At 37.2% G+C, this 23,505-nt stretch overlaps 1 protein-coding gene across 1 annotated transcript in view; it reads right to left on the reverse strand.

The window, feature by feature from the left end:
- SOHLH2 (spermatogenesis and oogenesis specific basic helix-loop-helix 2) overlaps positions 1 to 23,505 on the reverse strand; it is a 68,835-nt gene that overhangs the window by 26,196 nt on the left and 19,134 nt on the right. Inside the window, exons 3-9 of the mRNA XM_069079707.1 lie at positions 19,265 to 19,326; positions 19,080 to 19,184; positions 16,144 to 16,246; positions 3,754 to 3,864; positions 2,597 to 2,744; positions 2,061 to 2,152; positions 413 to 534 (exon numbers count right to left, since the gene is read on the reverse strand). Coding sequence (XP_068935808.1) covers positions 413 to 534; positions 2,061 to 2,152; positions 2,597 to 2,744; positions 3,754 to 3,864; positions 16,144 to 16,246; positions 19,080 to 19,184; positions 19,265 to 19,326 — 743 coding nt within the window. The remainder of the gene's footprint in view (positions 1 to 412; positions 535 to 2,060; positions 2,153 to 2,596; positions 2,745 to 3,753; positions 3,865 to 16,143; positions 16,247 to 19,079; positions 19,185 to 19,264; positions 19,327 to 23,505) is intronic.

The following is a 23,505-nucleotide window of genomic DNA, read 5'->3' on the forward strand; positions in this document are numbered from 1 at the left end:
TTGCTCTGGGAATCAGTAATTAAAGACAATCATTATTTTTGAAAAGGGCATGTCAATTAATTTCTGTATGGCACCACTCATCATTTCCATATTTCTCAGACCACAGTACATCTTCTATAGCTACCACTTTCTATATATGTACTCTTTACCTTTTAGAATATAATCTCCAGGGAGGGTGGGTACTGTATCTCCTTAGTCTGTATTCCTAAGGGTCAACATAGTATCTGACACATAATAAGTGCTTAATAAATGCTTTGTCATTAATTCCTTCAAACAGACTAAAAAAAAAACACAAATTTTAAAATCAGTAATTCCCAGGAGACACATATGAAAACAAGCTAAGTAGTATATCTGACTATATACACTCTAGTATAAACTATCCGCAAGAAGTTGAGGAGACATTGACCATCACCTTTGAGGGCTTCATCCAGTGGGCACTCTGAAGCAGGAAGAGAGTATACATTCAAGCACTTATTAGCCAGGAATCTGATCTCTTTCACAGGTGACTGCATACTTGTCACCACATTACTTTCCCTTAAAAGTGAAAGGGGGAGGAAAAGGGAAGAAACCTTAAATACTTTTTCATTTAAGAAAAATATCTTTATTAAACTCTACAGTTAGTTTTATCATGAAAGCAGTAAAGTGAAATTTTCACTGTCACAAAGACTTGGATTGGTCTCTCAGGATTCTTCAGGTTGTTGCTCAATTCAACTGAAACCTCTACTGACTACTTTTTTTTTTTTAAAGCAATTGGGGTTAAGTAACTTGCTCAAGGTTACACAGCCAGTTATTTCTGGTTGTGGTGCTGAGTATCTGAGCCCGGATTCGATTCCCAGGTCATCCCGACACCAGACCCGGTGCTCTTACTCGCTGAGCCACCTGGCTGCCCCTAAGCAATTGGGGTTAAGTAACTTGCTTAAGGTTACACGGCCAGTTATTTCTGGGTGTGGTGCTAAGTATCTGAGCCCAGATTTGATCCCCAGGTCATCCCAATACTGGAGCTGGTGCTCTTACTCGCAGAGCCACCTGGCCACCCCTGAGCAATTGGGGTAAAGTAACTTGCTCAAGGTTACACAGCCAGGTGTTTCTGGATGGGTGCTAAGTGTATGAGTCTGGATTCGATCCCCATGTCATTCCAACACTAGGGCCAGTGTTTTACTTGCTGTGCTACCTGGCTGCCCCATGACTACTTTTAAAATACAAGGTAATTTTGCTTTACTTGTATGTTCCAATAAATGTATATATCTAAGCAAACCCTTGCTGTGCCATTTCATATGCTAATAACTACTCCTCAAAAGTTTCTGCCTAGAAAATCCTCCCAACTGGAAAGGAGCTGAACACTACGCAAAGACTTGACCTAACCGTTCATCATAGTGTTCACTGTGTCCATAATGCACTGTCACCTGAAAGGACATTAGATTGCCATATTTCAATGCTTAGAGGGTCCCATTTTTAATGTTTTGGGTTACAATAAAAGGAATATTTTTTTTTCTGCTTTTTGGAGGAGGGAAGGCAGGGAAATTGGGGTTAAGTGACTTGCCCAATATCACATGGCTAGCAAATGTTAAGTGTTTGCGGCCAGATTTGAACTCAGGTCCTCCTTACTCCAGGGCCAGTGCTCTATTCACTGCACCACATAGCTGCCCCTAAAAGGGATACTTAAGGGACACTGTGTTGATCTAAAATTGTTACATGCCTTTATTATTTCACATAAATATGCATTACAAGGACCAAAATAATAAAAATTCCCCACATATTAATAAAAGAAAAAAGTCCCTTTTCTTAATAAATCATCAAACTGTGTGAATGCTTAGTGCAGGGATGGGGAACCTGAGGCCTTGAGGCCACATGTGGCCCTCTAGGTTCTCAAGAACTTGGTTTCAGTCAAAGGGGCAGCACTGCTTGGATTCAAAGGGCCACATCTGAGGACCTAGAGGGCCACATGTGGCCTTGAGGCCACAAGTCCCCCACCCTAGTGACTTAGTACTTTGCCTTTGCCAAGAGTTGGAAGTTAATGGCAAAAACTTGAATTTTATAGGAATTCAAGGTTCATTCCCTACCTTTGTTTCCTGACAGTACTTGGAAAGAAGGGCTGGCTGGCTACCTGTTGCTTCTTACAAAATCTTCTGTTGCTTTGAAGCACCTCTGTAATCTAAGAAAAAAAAAAGCAGAGGTAAATACAAATTTCCAGATAGCTAAACAGAATTTTTTTGGTGATGACTTTATTTTTTAGCTTCTCTCTATAAATGGCATTGCTCCCACTAATTCTTTTGATTTCTCACTGTGATATGGAAGTGACTCTTGGTTCTCTGGCAGGTCTAATCATGCTGGGAAAGTTTTAAGTATGGGTCTGGCTGCTCATCTTATATACCTATTATCAGAGGACTATGAGAGCTAAGTTTGGAAGTTCACCCCCACAAGGCTCATCACTAGGGAATTCAGTTTTCTGTTTTGTTTGTTGTTTTGCTTTAACCAAAAAAGCAACTCATGGAGACTCTATATTGTGGCTGTGATCTCTAGTAGAGAAAGGACTACAGATTAAATCATGGTCCCTGAAGGTCCTGTACAAGCAGAACTCAAAGAGTTTAGAAAGTACCTTAATCATGACAGTTGGAGGTATTCTCTCTCGGATACACTTCACATAATCAACTGTTGCCTCAAGAATTGAAGCAGCATCATTCTTCCTCCCCTTTATATATGGCAAGAGAGTTCGCAGCTGCTCACAGCAATCCTTGATTCGTTCTCTGCTCAAAGATACATTACATTAGGAATGAACCTAACCTTCTACTCAATTCCACACAAATAACCCAAGCTTCTGGATTCAGGGGAGCTAACCTTCAGTACAGGAGCATCAGGATAGAATCTGTGTTTCATTGGGAGCCAACATTTCTACTAGAAGCCTTTCCCAACCCCCCTTTAATTTTAGTGTCTGCCTTATGTGATTCTCTCCAATTTACCTTGTATCTTTTCCATAAATAATTACTTACATGCTATGTCCCCCTTTAGTACCTACTCTTGAGCATACAATCTGAACACAAAAGTCTTTCTTTTTATCCTTAGCACAATGCCTGGCATGTATTAAAAACAAATACTCCTCACACTGATTTGACTTTTATACATGTACAAGCATACAGATTTTTTTTATTGCTTTTTTTCTTTTTGGAGGGGAGAGGGTAGTGCAGTTGGGGTTAAGTGACTTGCCCAAAGTCACAGAGCTAGTTTTTGTGTTAAGTGTCTGAGGCTGTATTTGAACTCAAGTCCTCCTGACTCCAGGGCCGGTGCTCTAGTCACTGCTCCACCTGAGCTGCCTCACAAATTTTTTTTTTTTTACCAAGAATATTTCTGAGGGGTAACAATTATAATTTTATAAACCCATCAATGCTCATCAGTTTCACCTTGTCGCTTTGGGAATGGGCAGTTTTATTTTGTGACAAGACAGGGTTAATTAAGTCTGGTTGGCTTAGTCTGGGGAGGTGGGGAAGAAGATGGAGAAGGCAGTTACAATTTTTTTATAATCTAACAAATTAGTTAACAGATTTCCTTGGAAACTCAGTATTTCTGGTCCTTAAATGATGCTACTGATTGAACACTCTTTAGTCCATCAGACATTAGGCCTCTATTCAGTAACCATAGTGACTAGTTTTTACACTGACTTTTTTTTTTAACAGCACTATCAATTGAATTATGAACACCATAAATTTAACTTTTCACTACAAAGGGAACACTGGTACAAATAACTACATATAAATTCACCTTCTCAGCTTTTCTTTGTTTGAATGAAGAAGAGAAATCTTTTTATTTTTCCTGGAATCAGACAATGAAGTCTTTTGTCCAACTCCAGGGATGACTTCTAATGAACTGGAACTAGAAACAAAAGAAAAAAATACCATAAAGGGTCAAGGGCATAAATAAACAGCCTAGCAAACCAATACAATACCTAAAGGACACTGTTCACAGTATCTTGCTCAGTATTGTACATTTCAAATCACATAGTATTTATTCCAATCAGAATTTTTCTGCTTAGATATTTCTAAAATATTTACTACCACATTATAGTAATTGAAACTCAATAAATATTTGTTGAATTAACTAAACACTCTTTTCAAAATTATTGCTCATTTATTTCCTCATTACTGTTTTTCATTGCTGTATAATAGCACATATACTACCAGAAAGATAAAGCCATTTTGGGCAGTTGGGAAGGAGGGAAAGACAGCACCATCAAGTACTAATAAGAAAAATAAAGAGAAAGACAGAAATTATGCTATTTCCTGGTTTATTGCTAATCACTGGAAAGTTCGGTACATTTTAGACTTCATTCATTAACCATTTACTTATCATCTACTGTTTGCTCTATACTCATATATTTTGGCTGAATACAAAAGAAACAGAAATCATGGTCTTCCCTCAAGAAGTTTACAATTTAATTTTAATGCTTTTGTCTCAAGTCATATGAGTTACTGTTTGAATGAACAATTTACTAATTTTCATATTAGTGTGAAACATTCAATAGAGATAACTTGTGATATGAAAAAAGGAAGATAAACTTGCTCCCCAAACTGTCATTTATTTACAGAGGTTTTTATAGGCTAGCTACTTGATCAAAAAAGCAGCAGCAAACAATGGTATACTAGTAAAAAATTCAATGTTTCACTAGTTTTTTCCCCCAATCTCTGATCACAAATAGTACAAAAAAGCTTATTTTTCTAATTCAGAAATTAAAACCTTGAAAAGTGCTCATGAATGGGAAGCCTTTGTAATACAAAAGCTGAGATTCTCAGTCACCCCTTAGACAATCCTCATTGATTTATGATAAAAGTACAGTCAACCCAAAAATCACTCATTAGTTATCTTCCAATAAATTTGAAGGCCCTATCACCAATATTATAAAAAATATTTAGAAGTATGACTAAAAAGTACAAAGTGTGACTCATATATTACTTCATCCAAATAGAATACATGTAGTTGTATAGCCATTCTCTAAAGAGTCTGTCGTTGGTTGTGATTCCATTTTATCTAACAGATATTCTTATGTTGTATTTAAAGAAATCTTTGGAAATTTAGAAAGAATAAAAGTATAAAGCTATTAAACACTGTATAGAGGGCTGCTCTTGAGAGGTGTGTGTGTGTGCGTGTGTGTGCGCGCACGTGCATGTGCGTGTGCATGCATATCTGTGAAGTACCTTCTTTCCTTCAAGACTTAACTCATGTTTTACTTCCTCTGTGACCATTCTGCCCCCCAGCTGAAAACTCAACCTGCCAGAATGACCACGGACAGGCTATATTCCCTATCAGATTCTGTGCATAGAATCAGGAAAGACAGGATGCTGTAGAGTAAGCTATAGGAAGGTTTAAAAAAAAAAAAACCCAGAATGGAAACCTAAGATATCTTGAGGAATGGAAATGACAAGAGTGGTGTAACAACACTCAGACTGGGCCATCCCAGGGGTCCAAGGGGCTTCAAGGACTCTATAGCTTTGAATTCAGGTGCCATGGAAGATCCTAAAGATCCAGTTTTCTGAACTATGAAGATCTAGGGGTAAACCCTCAGAAATAGAAATCAGTGAAGTGACCCTGGTGACTCAGGGGAAGACAAAGCAGCACCAACCATTTTAGCTAAAATCACAGCAAGAACAGAGCCTAGACCTAGAAAAATCCCAACTCAGGAACAAAATCTGAAGAGTTAAGCAAACCAAATGAAACACCAAAGAATATAAGAAAATATTGCTGATATAGAGAACTATCTCCCTTAAGGAAGAGAGTAAATATGTAACAATTGAAAGCAATTGACTTAAAAGGAAAAATGGATTTCCACAAGATTTACATGAATACCTAAAGACAATGAAGAAAGACATTAAAAATGGAACAAAAGTTCTTGAAGAAAGAATTAGAGATGGCAGAGAGAAGCTAGGAAGTTGCCTGAGTTTTCCCCAGCTTCCCTCAGAAACAATGTTAAATCAAGCCTCTAAGTGGATTCTGGAGTGACAAAACCTACAAAAAGATGCAATGAAACAACTTTCCAGCTTAAGATAGAGTGACTTCAGGAAAGATTTGTCTCACTTGGACAAAAGAAAGAGTACAGACCAGTGCAGACAGCATTTGGGCAAGCTGGGGTGGGGGTGGGGGAAGGGTCTTTGCCACGGATCAGCAGCTGAGTTCCCTCAGTCCTGGCTCAACAGGCTAGTGTAACAGCAGGTCAGATATGAGGTCTCCAGTCCCATCCCAGAAGGCCAAGTGCCAGACCTGGAACACTGGCATAACCTGTGTGACTAGGCTGGGCCACCCCAGTGCAGTAAGCAAGCTACAAGCCCCAGAGGCCCTGCAAAAGTCAGTGACCAGGCAACTGGCCCCCAACAAAAGAAGCTTGGGACTGTACTCTGTGCCACAAGAGCAGAGTTCAGCTTTAAAAGTCACAAAATGGGCTAAAAAATGAGCAAAAACCAGAAAAGAGCCCTGACCATAAAAGCTACTATGGCAATGCGGAAGATCAAAACACAAACTTGGAAGAGGACAACAATGTCAAAATGCCTAAATGAGAAGCCTCAGAGGGGACTAAGAATTGGTCTCAAGTCCCAAAATCCTTCTTGGAAGAGCTCAAAGATGATCAAATAAGAGAGGTAGAAAAAAAATTGGTAAACGAAATGAGAGGAATGCAAAAGAGAGTCAATAGCTTGAAAAAGGAAGTACAAAAACTGATTGAAGAAAACAACTCTTTAAAAAGTAGAATTGGCCAAATGGAAAAGGAGATACAAAAGTTAACTGGAGAAAATAATTCCTTAAAAATTAGAATTGGGAAAGTGGGATTCTGAGACATCAAGAATCAGTCTGACAAAATCAAAAGAATGAAAAAAATAGAAGAAAATGTAAAATATCTCATTGGAAAAACAACTAACCTGGAAAACAGATCCAGGAGAGATAATTTAAGAATTATTGGACTACCTGAAAGCCATGGTCAGAAAAAGAACCTGGACAGCAATTTTCAAGAAATTATCAAGGAAAACTGCCCTGATATTCTAGAATTAGAGGATAAAATAGTAATTGAAAGACTTCACTGATCCTCTTCTGGAAGAGATCCCAAAATGAAAACTCCCAGGAATACTGTAGCTAAGTTTCATAATTATCAGACCAAGGAGAAAATACTGCTAGCAGCCAGAATGAAAACAATTCAAATATTGTGGAGCCACAGTCAGGATTGCACAGAACTTAACAGCTTCTAAATTAAAGGACTGGAGGGCTTGGAATATGATATTCCAGAAGGCAAGAGAGCTTGGATTACAATAAAAAATTGTAGGCTAGGTGGTGCAGTGAATAGAGCACCAGCCCTGGAGTCAGGAGGACATGAGTTCAAATCCAGCCTCAGACACTTAAAATGCACACACACACACACACACACACACACACACACACACACCCCTAATTGTGTGACCCTGGGCAAGTCAGTTAACCCCAATTACCCTCCAAAAAGCAAAAAAAATAAAAATCAACTATCCAGCAAAATTGAGCATAATCTTTCAAGGGAAAAGATGGACATTCAACGAAATAGGGGACTTTCAAAATTTCCTGATGAAAAGACCAGAGCTGAACCAAAAATGAGCTCTTCAAATACAAGACTCAAGAGAAGCATAAAAAGGTAAACAGGAAGGAAAAAACAGTATGCTATTCAATAAGTTTACAACCCTTCATGGGAAGATGATTAATGTAACTCTTGAGAACTGTATCTCTATTAGGGCAGTTAGGAATACACACAGGTAGAGGGTGTGGCTATAAGTTGACTCTGATGTGATGACAGAAAAAAATAAGGAGTTAAAAAAGGATTGTATTGAGAGAAGAGGAAAGATGGAGGCAGAAATTATATCACATGAAGAGGTGCAAAAGACCTATTACAGTTAAAAGTAATTAAGGGAGAGGGGATGAGCATTGTTTGAACCTGACTCTCATCAGATTTGGCTCAAAGAAGGAATAACATACATACTCAGTTGGGTATAGAAATTTATTTTGTGGGGCAGCCAGGTAGCACAGCAAGTAAGAGCACTGGCTCCAGTGTTGAGAACACCTGGAGATCGAATCCCGGGCTCAGACACTTAGCACCCACCCAGAAACACCTGGCTGTGTAACCTTGAGCAAGTTACTTAACCCCAATTGCTTAGGGGCGGCCAGGTGGCTCAGCGAGTAAGAGCATCGGCTCCAGTGTCGGGATGACCTGGATCAAATCCGGGCTCAGATATTCAGCACCACACCCAGAAATAATAACTGGCCGTGTAACCTTGAGCAAGTTACTTAACCCCAACTGCTTAAAAAAAAAAAATTTATTTTGCTCTATATGGAAGAAGGAAGGGAAAGGGAAAAGAAAAGGAAGTGGGGTTGATAGACAGGAGGGCAGATAGAAGGAGGCAGTGGTCAGAAGCAAAACGCCTGTGAAGAGGGCAAAGGTGAAAGGAGAGAGAAAAGTATAAACAGGGGAGAAAACAGGAGAGAGGGAAATACAGAGTAATCTTAATTGTGAATGTGAATGGGATGAACTCTCCTAACAGATAGCAGATTGGATTAAAAACCAGAATCCTATAATATGTTGTTTACAAGAAAAACATTTGATACAGAGAGATACACACAGAGTAAAGAAAACAGGCTGCAGAAGAATATATTATGCTTCAGCTGAAGTAAAAAAAGGAGGGGAAGTAATTCTGATTTCAGACAAACCAAAAGTAAAAATAGATCTAATTAAAAGAGAAGGAATTAAATTAAATTACATTTTTTATTAAATTAAAATTTTAATTTTTAAAATTTAAATTTTTTTTAAAAATTAAAAATTTTTTTTTTAACTTAATTAAATTTAAAGGAAAGAAATTACATCTTGCTAAAAGATACCATAGACAATGAAGTAATGTCAATACTAAACATATATGCACCAAGTGATATAGCATTCAAATTCTTAGAGAAGTTAAATGAGTCACAGGAAAAAATGAAGAGCAAAACTATACTAGTGGAGGACCTCAACCTACCCCTCTCAGAACTAGATAAATGGGGGCAGCTAGGTGGAGCAGTGAGTAAAGCATTGGCCCTGGAGTCAGGAGGACCCAAGTTCGGTTTCAGCCTCAGACACTTAACACCCACACAAAAAAACTAGCTGCATAAACCTTGGGCAAGTTACTTAACCCCAATTGCCCTCCCAAAAAAAGGCAAAAAAAAAAAAAAAAAGAACTAGATAAATGTAACCAAAAAATAAACAACAAATAAGTTAAGGAGGTTAATAGAATTTTAGAAAAGTTAGATATAATAGACCTCTGGGGAAAAAAATGAATGGTGATAGAAAGGAGTTTACCATTTTCTCAGTGATACATGGCACCAACACAAAAATTGATTATTAGGGCATTTTATTTATTAGGGCATAAAAACCTTACAATTGAATGCAAAAAGGCAGAAATATTAAATGCATCCTTTTCAAATCATGATGCAATAAAAATTACATGTAATAAAGGGTCATGGAAAGATTGTCAAACAACAAATCATAGAAACAATCAACAATTTCATCAAAGAGAATGACAATGAGACAGCATACCAAAATTTATGGGATGCAGCCAAAGCAGTTCTTATGGGAAATTTTATATCTCTAAATGCATACATGAATAAAATTGAGAAAGAGGAGATCAATGAATTGGGTATGTGACTAAAAAATCTAGAAGTACAAATTAAAAATCCCCATTAAATGTTTAATTAGAAATTTTGAAAATCAAAGGAGAGATTAATATAATTGAAAAAAAGAAGTGGAAGCAGAATAAATAGCTTGGAATAGAAAGTGGCAAATCTTTGCCAAGAGGAAGCAGGAAGAATAGGAAATAAGAGATACGTATATACATAAAAACAAAGATCAGGAGAAGAATAGGTTTGGGAATGTATATGTCTATATATGTATATGTGTATGTATATATCTATAGCTATGGAGAAATATATCTGAACTTTATCGTAACCTTCTGGAGGGGTGGGGAGTGGTATGTATATTTTTATAGCTATAGAGAAACATCTAAACTTTATTGTGGCATGGCCTTCTGGGAAGGACTCAGGGGAAGGGAAAAAAGAACAAAGTAAAAAAGCGCAGAGCAGAGAACAAAAGAAAACTCACAAGGAAGCAAAGATGGACAATTCTCAACACAAGTATTATTTATCATATAGGCTTTCTTGAAATGAAAATTTGTTACATATTTTGAATCCTCTCTTATGGATGCACATGACAAGCTTTTATTTCTTTCTAACTTTGTATTTAAATTTATGATATGTTTTTATTTCTTTTATCTATTCTCTATTTGTGTTCTGGCATTTGAGTCTAAAATAAAATTTTGGGAAAAATATAAAAAAATAGAAAAAAATTTTAAAAATACATTAAAAAATCTTAGCCAAGTAGTGGACTTCTTGAGAGACAGAATAAACCAAATATATTTCAGTGATTCCATGAGACAACAATAAATGTTAGGTCAAAATTAAAAGATTGAAAAAAATAGAAGAAAATAGGGTATCTAGTATCATAAACAGCTATTTGGGAAACAACTCGAAGGGAGATAATTTAAGAATCACTGGACTCCCTGGAAATTAAGAAAAATCTGGATAGATACTGTATTTCATCATAAATGAAAACCATCAGATTTTTTTAGAACCAGAGGGCAAAATGAAGACAAAAAAAATTCACTAATCCCTTCCCCTAAGGGGAAAGAGGACAGAAAAGTCTCAAAAATGTTACAGCCAAAATCCAGAACTAAAAAAAGAAATACTACAGGCATGCATAAAGCAATTTAAGTACCAAGGAAACTCAGTCAGGATCATACAGACCTGGCAGCTTCTACTATAAAACAGGAGAGCTTAAAATACAATGTTCCAAAGGGCAAAACATATGGACTTACAACCAAAAATAACTTATTCTGCAAAGATGAATATAATCTTGCAGAGAGAAAAAATGGATCTTTAATGGAAAAGAGATTTTCAAGCAGTGCTGATGAAAAGACAAAAGGTGAGTAGTAGCTTTGAAATACAAACATGAGTCAAGAGAAACCCTGAAAGATAAATTTATTTGAGCAATTGGAAGGAGCTTCATGATGATGTCGACTAACATCCTAATAGGGGGAGAAGAATCAAGGATCCCTTCAGAACCTGAATGTCTTCAAAGAGTACTGATCAAGTTAAATGAGAAAAACAGTGTATCTGGAAATGGAATTATTCTGTTCTGTTTTTTTGGGGGGGGAGAATGGGGGGGAAGAAAGGTAACCAGAATACACTAATGGAGGGCATTAAACATTTCTGCTGAGCTCTCCCAATACAACCCTCTAAATAACTTTTTTAAAAATGCCTCAAATCAAATTCTGAGAGGACAACCAAAAGTAAAAATCACAGCATCTCAGTATCTCATTTTTTTATCTTAGGAGGACAGAAAGAAAGGTCTACCTGCAGATACTAGGGACAGAACTGGCTGGGATCACTGGTGGAGGAAGCAGCCTTCACTGTAGGGCCTGGAAGGGGAGGCAGCACCCCCAGTGGCAGCAGAAGCAGCAGTGGTGGTATTGAGAACTTTCAATGTCTAAGCACAGTAAGTGGACTAAACATCTGGTCAGAAAAATATTACAGAGGACTCCTGTGCTAGCAATGGGTGCAGATCAGGTGCCATTTGGCAGATCTTTCACCCAATACTTTGTATGGGGTCACAATTTCAGGGCAATGAGAGGTTATGATCTATGGTGGGAGGGAAGAGAGGCCCACCTAGGCAAGGAATAGAGTGCACACCAAGAAGAATGTGACCAGAACTCTCCCTGGATCACACCACCTTGGACGCACTGAAAACCTACAGGATCCCAGATCTAGCCACAAAAGTACAGGTTAGTCATTTTCACTCCCTTCTCCAGGTGAGCAAAGCCCAACTCTAATATGAAATCCAAAGTTAAGAAATAGGCTGCAAAAATAAGAATACAATAAAAAGAGAATTTGAACATAAAAGGCTTCTATGGAGATAGGGAAGTTAAAGACACAAACTCAGAAGACAATGACATGAAAACATCAACAAAGCTTCAAAGAAAAATGCAGATTAAACACAAATCCAAAAAGAATTCCTAGAAAAGCTGAAGAAAGAGCTAAAAAGAAAGCAAAAAAAGATTAAAAATCAAATAAGAATGCTAGAAGAAAAATTGGGAAAGGAAACAAGGGCAATGCAAGAAAATTATTAAATGAGAATTAACAACTTGATAAAAGAGGTATAAAATGTCACTGAAGAAAATTACTCCTTAAAAATAATAACTGGTCAATAAAAGCTCCATGAGACATCAAGGGACCATTTAAAAAGTCAAAAGACTGGGGAAAAAATAAAGAAAATGTAAAATATATCATTGAAAAATTAACTACCTTGGAAATTAGATTGAGGAAAGATAATTTAAGAATTTTCAACTGCAACCCATGATCAAAAAAGGAGACTATGCATCACATTGCAAGAAATTATAAAGGAAAACTGCCAAGATAACATAGGACCATAGTCAAAGCAGAAACTGAAAGAATCCATTAATCACTTCTAAAGGAGGTACATACTCTCTGAAGGAGATCCTAACATGAAAACTCCAAGTAATATCACAGCAAAATTCCAGAGCTCTCAGGTCAAAAAGAAAATACAGCCATCATCCACAAAGAAGTAATGCGAATGCACACAGCCACAGTTAGGATCCACAAAAATATACTGATACAAAAAGTAGGAAGAAGGGAACTGAACTTGTTATTCCTTATAAAGTATGTAAGAATAAAAAGTATAGAACAATGGAAAAAGGGGGTGGTAGAAAAAAGCAGTTCTTTATTTGAACTTCATTCTTATCTGAAACAGATAAAGGAGGGTTGAATGAACACACACACACACCTGTACAGTTTGGTATAGGAATACATAAACCAGCAATGGGAATGGGGAGAGAGAATGGTTAAGGGGGAAGAAGTTATAAATAATACTAGAGAAGAAATAGCTATAAACATAATAAACTTCTGGATTCCCAGGGCTTTGAGGAATTAGAAGGATGAAAAAAGGAAAGATTAAAGTCTAAAGGGATGATCATTATTTGAGGAACTTTGAACAAACTGTGGCATATAAATGTAGTACAATATTATTGCTCCCTAAGAAATGATGAAAGAGATAATTTCAGAGAGTCCTGTACAGTATAAACTAATGCAGATCGAAGAGAACAATTTATACAAGGATGGCAACATTGTAAAGAAAAACAAATTTGAAAGATTCTGCTCAACACAACAATGAACCATATCTCCAGAGGACCTATGCTGAAGTATGTTATCCACCACCTGATACAGAGGTGATCAACTCAAGCTGCACAGATTTTTACACAAGGCTACTATATGTATTTGTTTTGCTTGACTATGCTTATTTGTTATAAGGGTTTTCCCTCCTTTCTCTTAGTATTTAACTAAGAATGAGAAAGGGTGAGTGACACTCAAAAATAGGGATGATTTTTAAAAAAGAGGGTCATTGAAATATTTTTCAAATGCTAAGAAGAGAACAGAAGGAATCATAGCTAAGTAGGACAGTGTTACAAGTAACATATGGTATATATGCATACAAGATATATATATATATATATATATAAATATAATTTACATGCAAGTTGTATGAAATAGAGATTCACCATTTCATATATAGCCTCTTTTTGTGTTCTGCAGTACATATGAAAATGATCAGAATTTGAAGTTTTCTTTTCTGGTATTTAAGTTGTTTTTTTTTAAAGAAGAATCAAGTCTAACGGTCTTTCCCCAATTCTCATCCTCTGATTTCTCTACTGCCTTGTTACTGCTACTCACTCTTACATACTGTCCCCGCTCTGCATTTTTGGGACATTGTTCTCTATTACTTTTCCTCCTATCTGACTGTTCCTTCTCAGGCTATTTTGATGTCTGAACATCCATGTCAGTCATTAACTGTGGGTTTACCTCAAGACTATTCGGGGTTCTCTTTACTTTTTTCTCTATACTTTTTTGTTGACCTCATTAACTTCTACAATTTTAATTATTATCCATATGCATATGAATCTTAGATATATCTCTATCTATATATGTATATGTCTAGTCCTAATCTCTCTCGAGTTCCAATTTCATATTACCAACTGCCTGTAAGCTTCTCAAACTCAACACATTCCAAAAAAGAACTCATTTTCTTTTTCTCTCCCCAACCCATCCCTCATCAAAACTTCCCTATTATGGGAAGGGAAAGGGAACAAGCATTTGTTAATTGTCTACCAATGTGCCAGGCACTATTGTACATGTTTTACATATGCTATCTCATCTGATCTTTACAACTGCCCTAGGAGATAGGCACTATTGTGATCCCCATTTTACAGCTGAGGAAACCAAGACCAACAGAGGGTATGTGACTTGCCCAGGATCACACACCTGGTAAGTGTCTGAGGTCAGATTTGAACTGAAGTCTTCCTGACTCGAGGCCCAGTGTATTTATTATCTACTGCATCATTTAGGTACCTTATAATTAAGGGCACTTACCCTTCTAGTCACCTAGATTCTGGACCTCAGTGTTGTCCTTGACTTGTCACTCTCCCCACATATTAAATCATTTGCCAAATCTTGTTTCTATCTCTAGAATAGCTCTTGCATTCATACCTCATTCTTTCTACACATACAGCTTCACTCCAGTTAAAGCCCTTATCACCTCTTGCCTAGATGGTTGCAATGGCCTTTTATTTGGTCTCCTTGCCTGAAGTCTTCACCCACTCCAATCCAGCTGCTAAAGTAATTTTCCTAAAGTACAGATCTGATCACGTCACCCCCTTCCACTCAACAAACTCCAGAGGTTTCCTGTTGCTTTTAGGTTCAAATATAAATTTCTCTGTTTGACATTTAAAGTGGTAGCCCCTTCCTACCATTTCTTACACACTTTACTCACCCTTTATCACACTTTGCAATCCAACCATAACAGGTCTACTCATTGTTTTACACATTCAACGTCCCATTTTCTGTCTTGGCACTAGCTATCTCTCATGTCTGGAATGCACTCCCTCTTCACCACCACTGCTTGAAATCCCTCGTCCCCTTCAAGACTTTGTTCAAGCATCCCATCTTTCATGAAGCCTTTCCTGGTCCCCCCAGATGCTTGTGCACCTCTTCCCAAAACCATCTTGGATTTATCTTGTATATATTTATATGGATACATGTAGTGTTCCCATTAAAATTCAAACTCCCCTAAGAGCAGGGACTGTTGCACTTTTGTCTGCATATTCTCATTGTGGTTAGCATGGGACCTGGAGTACAGTAAGAGCTTAATAACTGCTTCTTGAAACACTGAAATGAAATTATGCAAATGTGGGTGTTTTGAAAACTATAAAGGCCTAGAGAAATGGGAAGTATAATTAATGCTGTTGCTACTAATTATCTTATTAAAGTGGTCATCTAGCCTCTGAAAGGGCTGTCTCATAAAGCAGCCCCATTCCATTTTTTAATAGCTTTGTGAGAGAGGTCTTCTTAAAATGGAAGTGAAATCTGCTTCCTGTATCTTCTACACACTGGATATACCTCAGGTCTCATCCCTATTCTATATAGTAGTATTTCTAATATCTGAAGACTGCTAGCATATTCTATACCAGCTGGAGTCCTCTTTTCCCCCAAGTTAAATGACTTTAGTTGCTTCAATGGTTCCTCATATTACATGATTTTCTTGCCATCCTAGTCACTAGTCTTGAGATGACCTATGGCTTTAAAAAAAAATGTAGTCACAATTCCCAGAATTCAACTCAATACTCCAGGTGCCACCTAACCCGTTCAGAATACAGTGGCAAGTATTATTTTCATTGGTCTGGACATTAAATTTCTAGTAATGCTGTTTCAAATTATGCTGAAATTTTTTTCAGTTGTGGCATATTCTTGGCTTATTCTGAACAAATGTGAAAGTTAGAATCACAGTCTCAACCCCTTTATTTTACTGATAAGGAAGTAAGCTCAGAGAAGTTGACTGACTCAAGGTTACATAGGTAGTGGCAGAGTTAGGATTTTAACCTAGGTCCTCTGACTCTAGATAGAGTACTATTGTATCAAGTATTCAGTAAATTTTTTTATTAAATGACTATTTAAGTTTTGTCAAAATCATATATCACTTTTTTTAAATCATCAGAAACTAACCTATTAGGGACTAGATCAGTGGAACCATCTTTTAGGCTTTCATTAAAAGGTCTCTGTAGGGATGGTCTGGAGTCTTCCCCTCTGATTATATTTTCATTCTTAGCTGAAATTTAAAAGAGAACAATATAGGCTCTTTTTATTCAGAAAACACTGACAGAATATCCAGTAATCAAATGCAGAAATTCTAATCTGAAATACAGGTGACACTTTTCATTCAACAGAGTTTAACAACATAATGCTTTTTAAATCAAAAGGAGCCTACAAAATTTTTTTTCCTACAAGAACACTTAAATGACTCAGAATGAATAGAGCATGAAATAATACAAGGCACACTGAGAAAAACAAGCAGGACAGTACACATTACAACTGGCTGTCTCCCAACTAGGTTCTATCTAGAGTAACCCTATAACAGCTGAAGATGTGGCACACCCAAATGAATAATGTATCCAGAAAAAAATCAAGCTCTGGTTTTCAGGTAAGTGTCTTGAGAGGAGAAAAATGTGCATGAGTCTGCAGTGGACAGCTGCACCATCAAAATATGACATCTAAAAGATTCACTGCAGCTGCCTAGCCCAAGAGCAAAAATGAGATCAACTTGTAGTGTACAAGAATGAGCTTTAAATGTAAAAGGGCATTGGACAGGTGCTGGAAAGCAGCTGTTCTATTCCCACCATGAGCATGGTCTTGCAGAAAGGGCTTTTGGTCAGTAGTTAGCCATTTCCAGGAAGAGCTTAGAAACCGGGAAGTTTGCAAGACCTTGGAATGTTACTAAAAAACAGGTTCTATAATCATGTTCAGAAAAATTAAAGGACCAGGTAGCCAATTAAGTGCTATCCTATCTGGAGACTAGAATACAAATTAAATCAACTCAAGCAGTTTCTTCCAGTCCTATTTCTGCAGTTCTTCAAGAAGTGGTACAAACGTCACCTTTGTTTGTGTGTTTTCCTAAGAGGTACCACAGGCTTGGAAAGATCAATAGTCACTGATGATCAATGATTCTAGCAGAGATAACGTTGGAATTTGATTTTCATTCAAATCAAAATGGCAAATACAATATCCAATTAAACTGTTCAGCTAAAAGGTATTAAGAACAATAGAGTCAGGAAATCTGAATTCTAATCATAATTTTCACTAACTGGTTAACTTTTAGGAAACCCAAATATCTTTAAATGAAAAATGAAGATGACAGATAACCTGTTCACATAAAAAAGAATGAAATAAGACACTCTATATGAAGATGCTTTTAAAAATCATAAAGTATTATTTAAATTCAGGACATTAATGAGACTATACTTTATATTTACCCATATAAGCTTACACTGATTCATTGCATTTCAGCAGTTAGGTGGTACAGTGAATAGAGTGTTGGGCCTGGAGTCAGGAAGCCCTGAATTCAAATGTTACCTCATACACTTACTAGATGTGTGCAACTGGATAAGTCACTTAATCTCTGTGTCTCTGTTTTCTTAACTGTAAAACAAGTATACTGATAGCACTTTCCTCAAAGATTTATTGTGAGGAAAAACGACATAATAATTACGAAGCACTTAGCAGAGTGTCTGGCATACAGTAGATCCTATAAAAATGGTTATTTTAAAGACTAAAGAATGGCTTCCGAGGATCTTTGCATGCCCAGAACCTAGCATACTGCCTCACATATAGTAGGTGTGGATTAGAAATGGGCTTATAAATGGAAGTAGAGCTGAAATTTGAGGAGAAATTCAGTGACAGCTGAGCATAAGCCGGCTATCAGAGAATCAAAAGCAAATCTGGATCCCCAAATTTTGGTAGGGAAGAGTGAGGGACAAAGCCTCCCTTTCCACATACCTTTACTCAACTCCAGTAAAACCATCACCACTACAATCCCAAGGATGGTAGCATGGAGAGGCAGTGATAGAACCTCTTGGTTGGAGAGCTGGTAGCTGGTAGGGGAACCATTCGACTAATCTTCTAAAGGAGTGGCAAATGTTCTTGAACCTCAAATTTAACTAGAAGTGGTTAGAGCTCATGAAGGTTATCTAAATGGGAAGGATAAGAAGAAACTGACCATGAGGTTTCAAAAGAGCAAACCCTGGATTTTACCTTCTGCTCCTGCCATATGTTACTGAAATGGTGCAGGATGTGGAAAAGGAGTTGTTTTTCTAATAACCTAAGTTCATTTCCTTCCAAGGGGATTCTAAACCACTGAGGTTGCACCATAAAGTTGGAGTCCTATATAGGTCCTCAGGGTAGAAAATGGGACTCACTAGGGGGAAGAATATTGTGATTGTTAGGAGTATAAGGCCTTTGTGTTTTTTTCTGCATTCTTTTTGTGGACTGAAATAAAGGCTGTCTTCTTATATGGAATCCTCTACCCAAAGCTGTTGAGATCTAGAATCAAGGCATATGCTGACAAGACATACATCTGGGAGATGATTCAAAGAGAGATTCTGGGAGCAGCTCCACCCTAGGCCCCCCCCCCAAAAAAATTGAAACTAATTCATGTAAGCTTAATGGCTGAACTTCAGAACCACAGGTTACACTTATATGGCATACAATATTCACAACAGCATTGTATGTGGCATTGTGAAATTTATTTTAAGCTACCCTATATGAAGAAGTATCCCAATGCAATATAAAGCACATTGACCTAGAAATCTGCTTTCTCAGCTATACCACTAAATTACTTTAGGATTTCAGAGAAGTCAGTTAACCTCTGGGACAAGGGTTCTTAACTCTGGGATAAGATTTATTTTTATAACTGTTTTTCAATATAATTTGTGGTAATATTGTGTCTTTTATGCATTTAAAAAATAATTCTGAAGAAGTTCATAAGGTTTCACCAGACTGCTATTTTGTCCATGATGCAAAACAGATTCCTATTTCAGAACCCTAGATATCATTTTAAGAATATAATAAGATATGCTTTAAACCTCTGGAAATTCATTTTCACTTACCAGTTTTTGAAAAGAAGGTTTTCCAATAATTTAGAACAATGCTCATTTTTTCCATTGTTAGTGGTTCTGTTAAAATAATATCTGCTCCGTGGCCTGAAATACAATCTAAGAATCTTTGGATTAAATATTGATCTAGCAGTTTTCATTTGGCAAGAAAACAAAGAGTCTACCAGAGTGGCACATACCTTCAAAATTTTCAGGGATTATAAAAACAAATAGCAAGTGTATGTTTTTCTTTTTGCCAAATCTGGAGGGGAAAAACATCTAGTTAAAATGACAAAAAAAATCAACATTTTAAAATTCCAAATTGAGTTTATTTAGAATGAAGAAGAATGGCTTTCTTTGGATGCACTGCAATGCTAAAATTAGGACAGGATGATGAAACCTCATTGGTTCAGACTCCACTAATTCATAACCTACGATAAAACGGATATGGATTAGGCTAAGTTTGCTCTTCTATTTAGAAAAAGAAAAGACCTCCAACACTATGACAACTAAGATTTTAGGGGAAATATTTTAAAACACCATATTTAAAGAACAAATTATTTTAGGCAGTAAGAAATGCTAGTTTGAATACATATATGATTGATATGCTCATCACAAAACATTTTAACATCTTCAGTGAAGTAACAGTAGCCTTGGGTCTCTGGGAGGACTTTCTCTGCATTCTACTCCCTGGTTGTGCCACCAACTGCTTTGTGACCCTGGGTAAGTCACTTAACTTAGCCTCAGTTTATTCATCTATAAGATTCTGCTGTGTTCAACTGTTAGGTCCTTTCAGTTGGACAGAAACATGATTCTATAAATCAGGAATCCATGATTCAAAACTCCCTAAAGAACCTCTGCCAGACAACATTGCTAATTACTTTTTGTCCTCAATGCCTAGCATAATGCCTGGTACATATGTGGTAGGTCAGGGGTGGGGAACCTACAGCTTCAAGGCCACATGTAGACCTCTAGTTCCTCAGGTGCAGGTCTTTGACTGAATCCAAACTGGATTCATGTGGAAGCCACATGTGGCCTAGAAGTTGCAGGTTCCCCACCCCTGTGCTAGGTGCTTAACATACTTATTGACTGATTTTATTTTATTTATTTCAAAGTAACAAAGTGTGGCAGCTAGGTAGTACAGTGGATAGAATACTAGGCCTGGAGACAGGAAGACCTGAATTCAAATTCAGCCTCAGACACTTACTAACTGTGTGACCCTGGGTAATTCATTTAACTCTGTTTGCTTCAGTTTCCTCAGCTAGAAAATAAGCTGGAAAAGGAAATGACAAACCATTCCAAGTATCCTCGCCAAGAAAACCCCAAATGGGGCCACAGTCAAACACAAGTGAAATAATGGAACAACACCAAAAAAATGACATTTCTTTAAAAACATTCCATAATTTGCTGACTTTTCACTAATTTAGACTGAATTTTCCCTTAAATTCTATAATAAGATATTTAACCCAGAGGCATCACCTCAAATTGGACCTTGCTTCATGAGAAGAAAAAAAAAGCTCTTAGGATTAAGTGTGGTTAGCTATAGATAATGAGAAAGAAAGGCTCAAGAGAGAGGGTATATAAAAGCGATTCTGAGGATAAGAGACAGGCAGTATTGCATAGCGAACAAGACATTGATTTTGGAGTCAGGAAGAATGGAGTTTGAATACTGTTCAAGATGCTTATCAACTGTGTACCCTGGGTAACTCACCTACCATTTCTCAGCCTCAGTTTCCTTATCTGAAAAATGGGGACAACAGCAGCTCTATTACTGCTAGGATTTTGCAAAGTTTAAAACAGTATAGAAATGTTAGTTGTTATTACTATAAAAGTTAGAGGGAAAAACAGGAAACTCCCACAGGAATTTTTAGTCCTCATGTTCCTTGATACCTTTGAAACTTCCAACACTTGATTACACCATCCTTCCTAGATATTCTTTCTCCTCTCTTGGCTTCCATGACATTGCACTCTGCTGGTTCTTCTCCTTATTTGAAGGTTCCTTCATAGTTTCTTTGTTGACTCCTCATCAGTTTTCTACCTTCTCAAAGCTCTCTCCTGGGCCCTCTTTTTTTTTTTCTACACTCCATCACTTGATCTCATCCATTCCTAAGTAGGCAATTACCTTATCTATTAGAAGCTTTCAAATATCTAGCCCCAATCTCTCTCCAGAAGTCTAGTCGGACACTGGCAGCTACTTGCTGGTCAACTCCACCTAGATCATTAGTATCTCAAACTAAATATGTACAAAATGAAACATCTTCCCCCTCAACTGACTCCTCATTCAAACTTGAACATTTCTGTTGAGAGTACCACCATTTTTCTAGTCACTGAAGCTGAAACATTAGTGTCATCAAAGACTCCTTTCCTTACACTCCCATATCCTATCAATTGCCACGTCTTGTTGATCCTGCTTTCACAGTATCTCTCACATCCATCTTCTTCTCTCCATTAATATGACTACCACCCTAGTCAAGCCTTCATCTCTTCTCCCCTGGACCGCTGAAATAATAAAGATTCGAATTGATTTTCCAGTCTCTCCACTCTTCAATCTATGCATCAGAGAGACACCAAAGTAATCTTCCGTAGGTCCACATCTGACTATACCACTCCCCTGCTCAAAAATCTTTAGCAAATTCATATTACCACTAAAAGAAAATATAAACTCCTCAGTCTGTTATTTAAAGTCCTTAATAATCTGGCCCCAACCTATGTGGCCAGAGTTTTTATGTCACTTTCTTCATGCATATTCCAGTTAAGTCAGCCTATAAAGCTATTCCTCAAACTCACCATTCTACTGCTATCTCCATGCATTTGCATAGGTGACCTTTCCCCCCACACACACCCCAAGTGCCCACAATGTACTGCCTTCCTTGTCCCTGCCTCCTACCATCCACACTGTACTTTAAGGTAAACTATCTCTTTTGCAAAGTCTTTTTTCCTTATATTTACATGCTGTCTCTTGGCAGCATAAAGTAAGCTGAGGGAGAGCCATTTCCTTTTGTCTTCATAGCATTTAACACGTGTAGGCATTTAATATAGATTTGGTAAATTGAGTGGGGTACAATTGGTACTAATTAAAAGGTTAACAAGATTTAATAAACACGTATTAATAACCTACTACATGCCAAGCACTGTGCAAAACTCTACAAATATCTCATTTGATCGAAATAACAGTATCTAAAATGTATCAGGAATGCTGTATTCCACTCCTAATACCCTGCTCCAATGGTTTATCATTGCATGGAGGTGATCTTGGCTTTGTTAAGGTTTTTTCAGTTGAGAGATGACTGAAAGGTGCTACCAACCTGCAATATTACATGCTGTCCTGGTGACTGGATTTTTATCTTCTGTCATCCTTTTTTAATATGCAGTAAGGATGTAAGTTTCTCAAGGGCAGGGACTTTCTGCTTGTCGTTCTGCCTGTATTTATGTCCACAGCTCTAAGCCCAGTTCTTGGACTTGACCAGCCAAGCTAAGTTTGGAAAGGCTTATCAATAGAAGGCTGGCCTTTATATGATAAGTTTCTTTGACTATATCAATTCTAAAATGACATTTATTAAGCCATTATGTAGCTGTATTGATAAAAGCACAGGTTCATTAAAATAAAGAGTTGTTGTCTGTATTAGTGGAGAGTTTCCAAATGGATGAAACCAAAGACCCTTGAAGTATTCAAGTGCAGTCTGCTTTCATGCTTGTTTTGAATATGTGAATTTGTTCCAATGTAATAGATAAATTAGGAAATAATTTGAATAAAATATAAGTTTATTTGTGCATGATTTCCTCAGAAAGAAACAGAAAACCACACCCAGCTGAAGTACAAAGTGTACCCACCACAAACATCTATCGGCTTCCTCAGTTCACTGCATCCCGAAAGGCTGGTAGACATTATTAGGCAATAACTCAAAATCTACAACTCTTTAGATTCACACTTCCACAAACAAATTTCAAATCTTTTTTAAGGTAAAGTGACATTTTAATTTTATATCTTTTGGTGCAGGAAGAGCTGTGGGCAGAGGAGGGCCGATCTAAACCCCCAAAGTCTATCCCTAAAAACTGAGTTGCTGCCCCCCCAGTTACTGACCACAGAGGCTGTCCTCTCTCAACCTTTTCAGCCTGGGGATGAAGGGAACCAGTGCATAGGTCAAGCAGTAATCTAAAGTATCTGACACTGCCATTGCCACCATTTGTTGCAGCATTTATGTATTTCTTAACCATTCAACATATATATGTGTATACTATTTGCTTAAATAAATATGAATATATATATATATATTTTAGTGGTTTTTAGGAATGCATATGTCACATTATAGCAGAACTGACAGTATACAGGATATAATAACATGGTGTGATAGTAATGGCATTTAAAGATTCCCCAGTATTGGCTTAGTTTTTCAAATTGATTGTGTCAAAACCCAGAGCTTGTTAATCCCACCTGTGGGAT

Source organism: Petaurus breviceps, unplaced genomic scaffold (genome assembly GCF_028583685.1).
Source record: "Petaurus breviceps papuanus isolate PSGF00001 unplaced genomic scaffold, PetGlider_PUasm1.0 91133, whole genome shotgun sequence".
Taxonomy (NCBI): domain Eukaryota; kingdom Metazoa; phylum Chordata; class Mammalia; order Diprotodontia; family Petauridae; genus Petaurus; species Petaurus breviceps.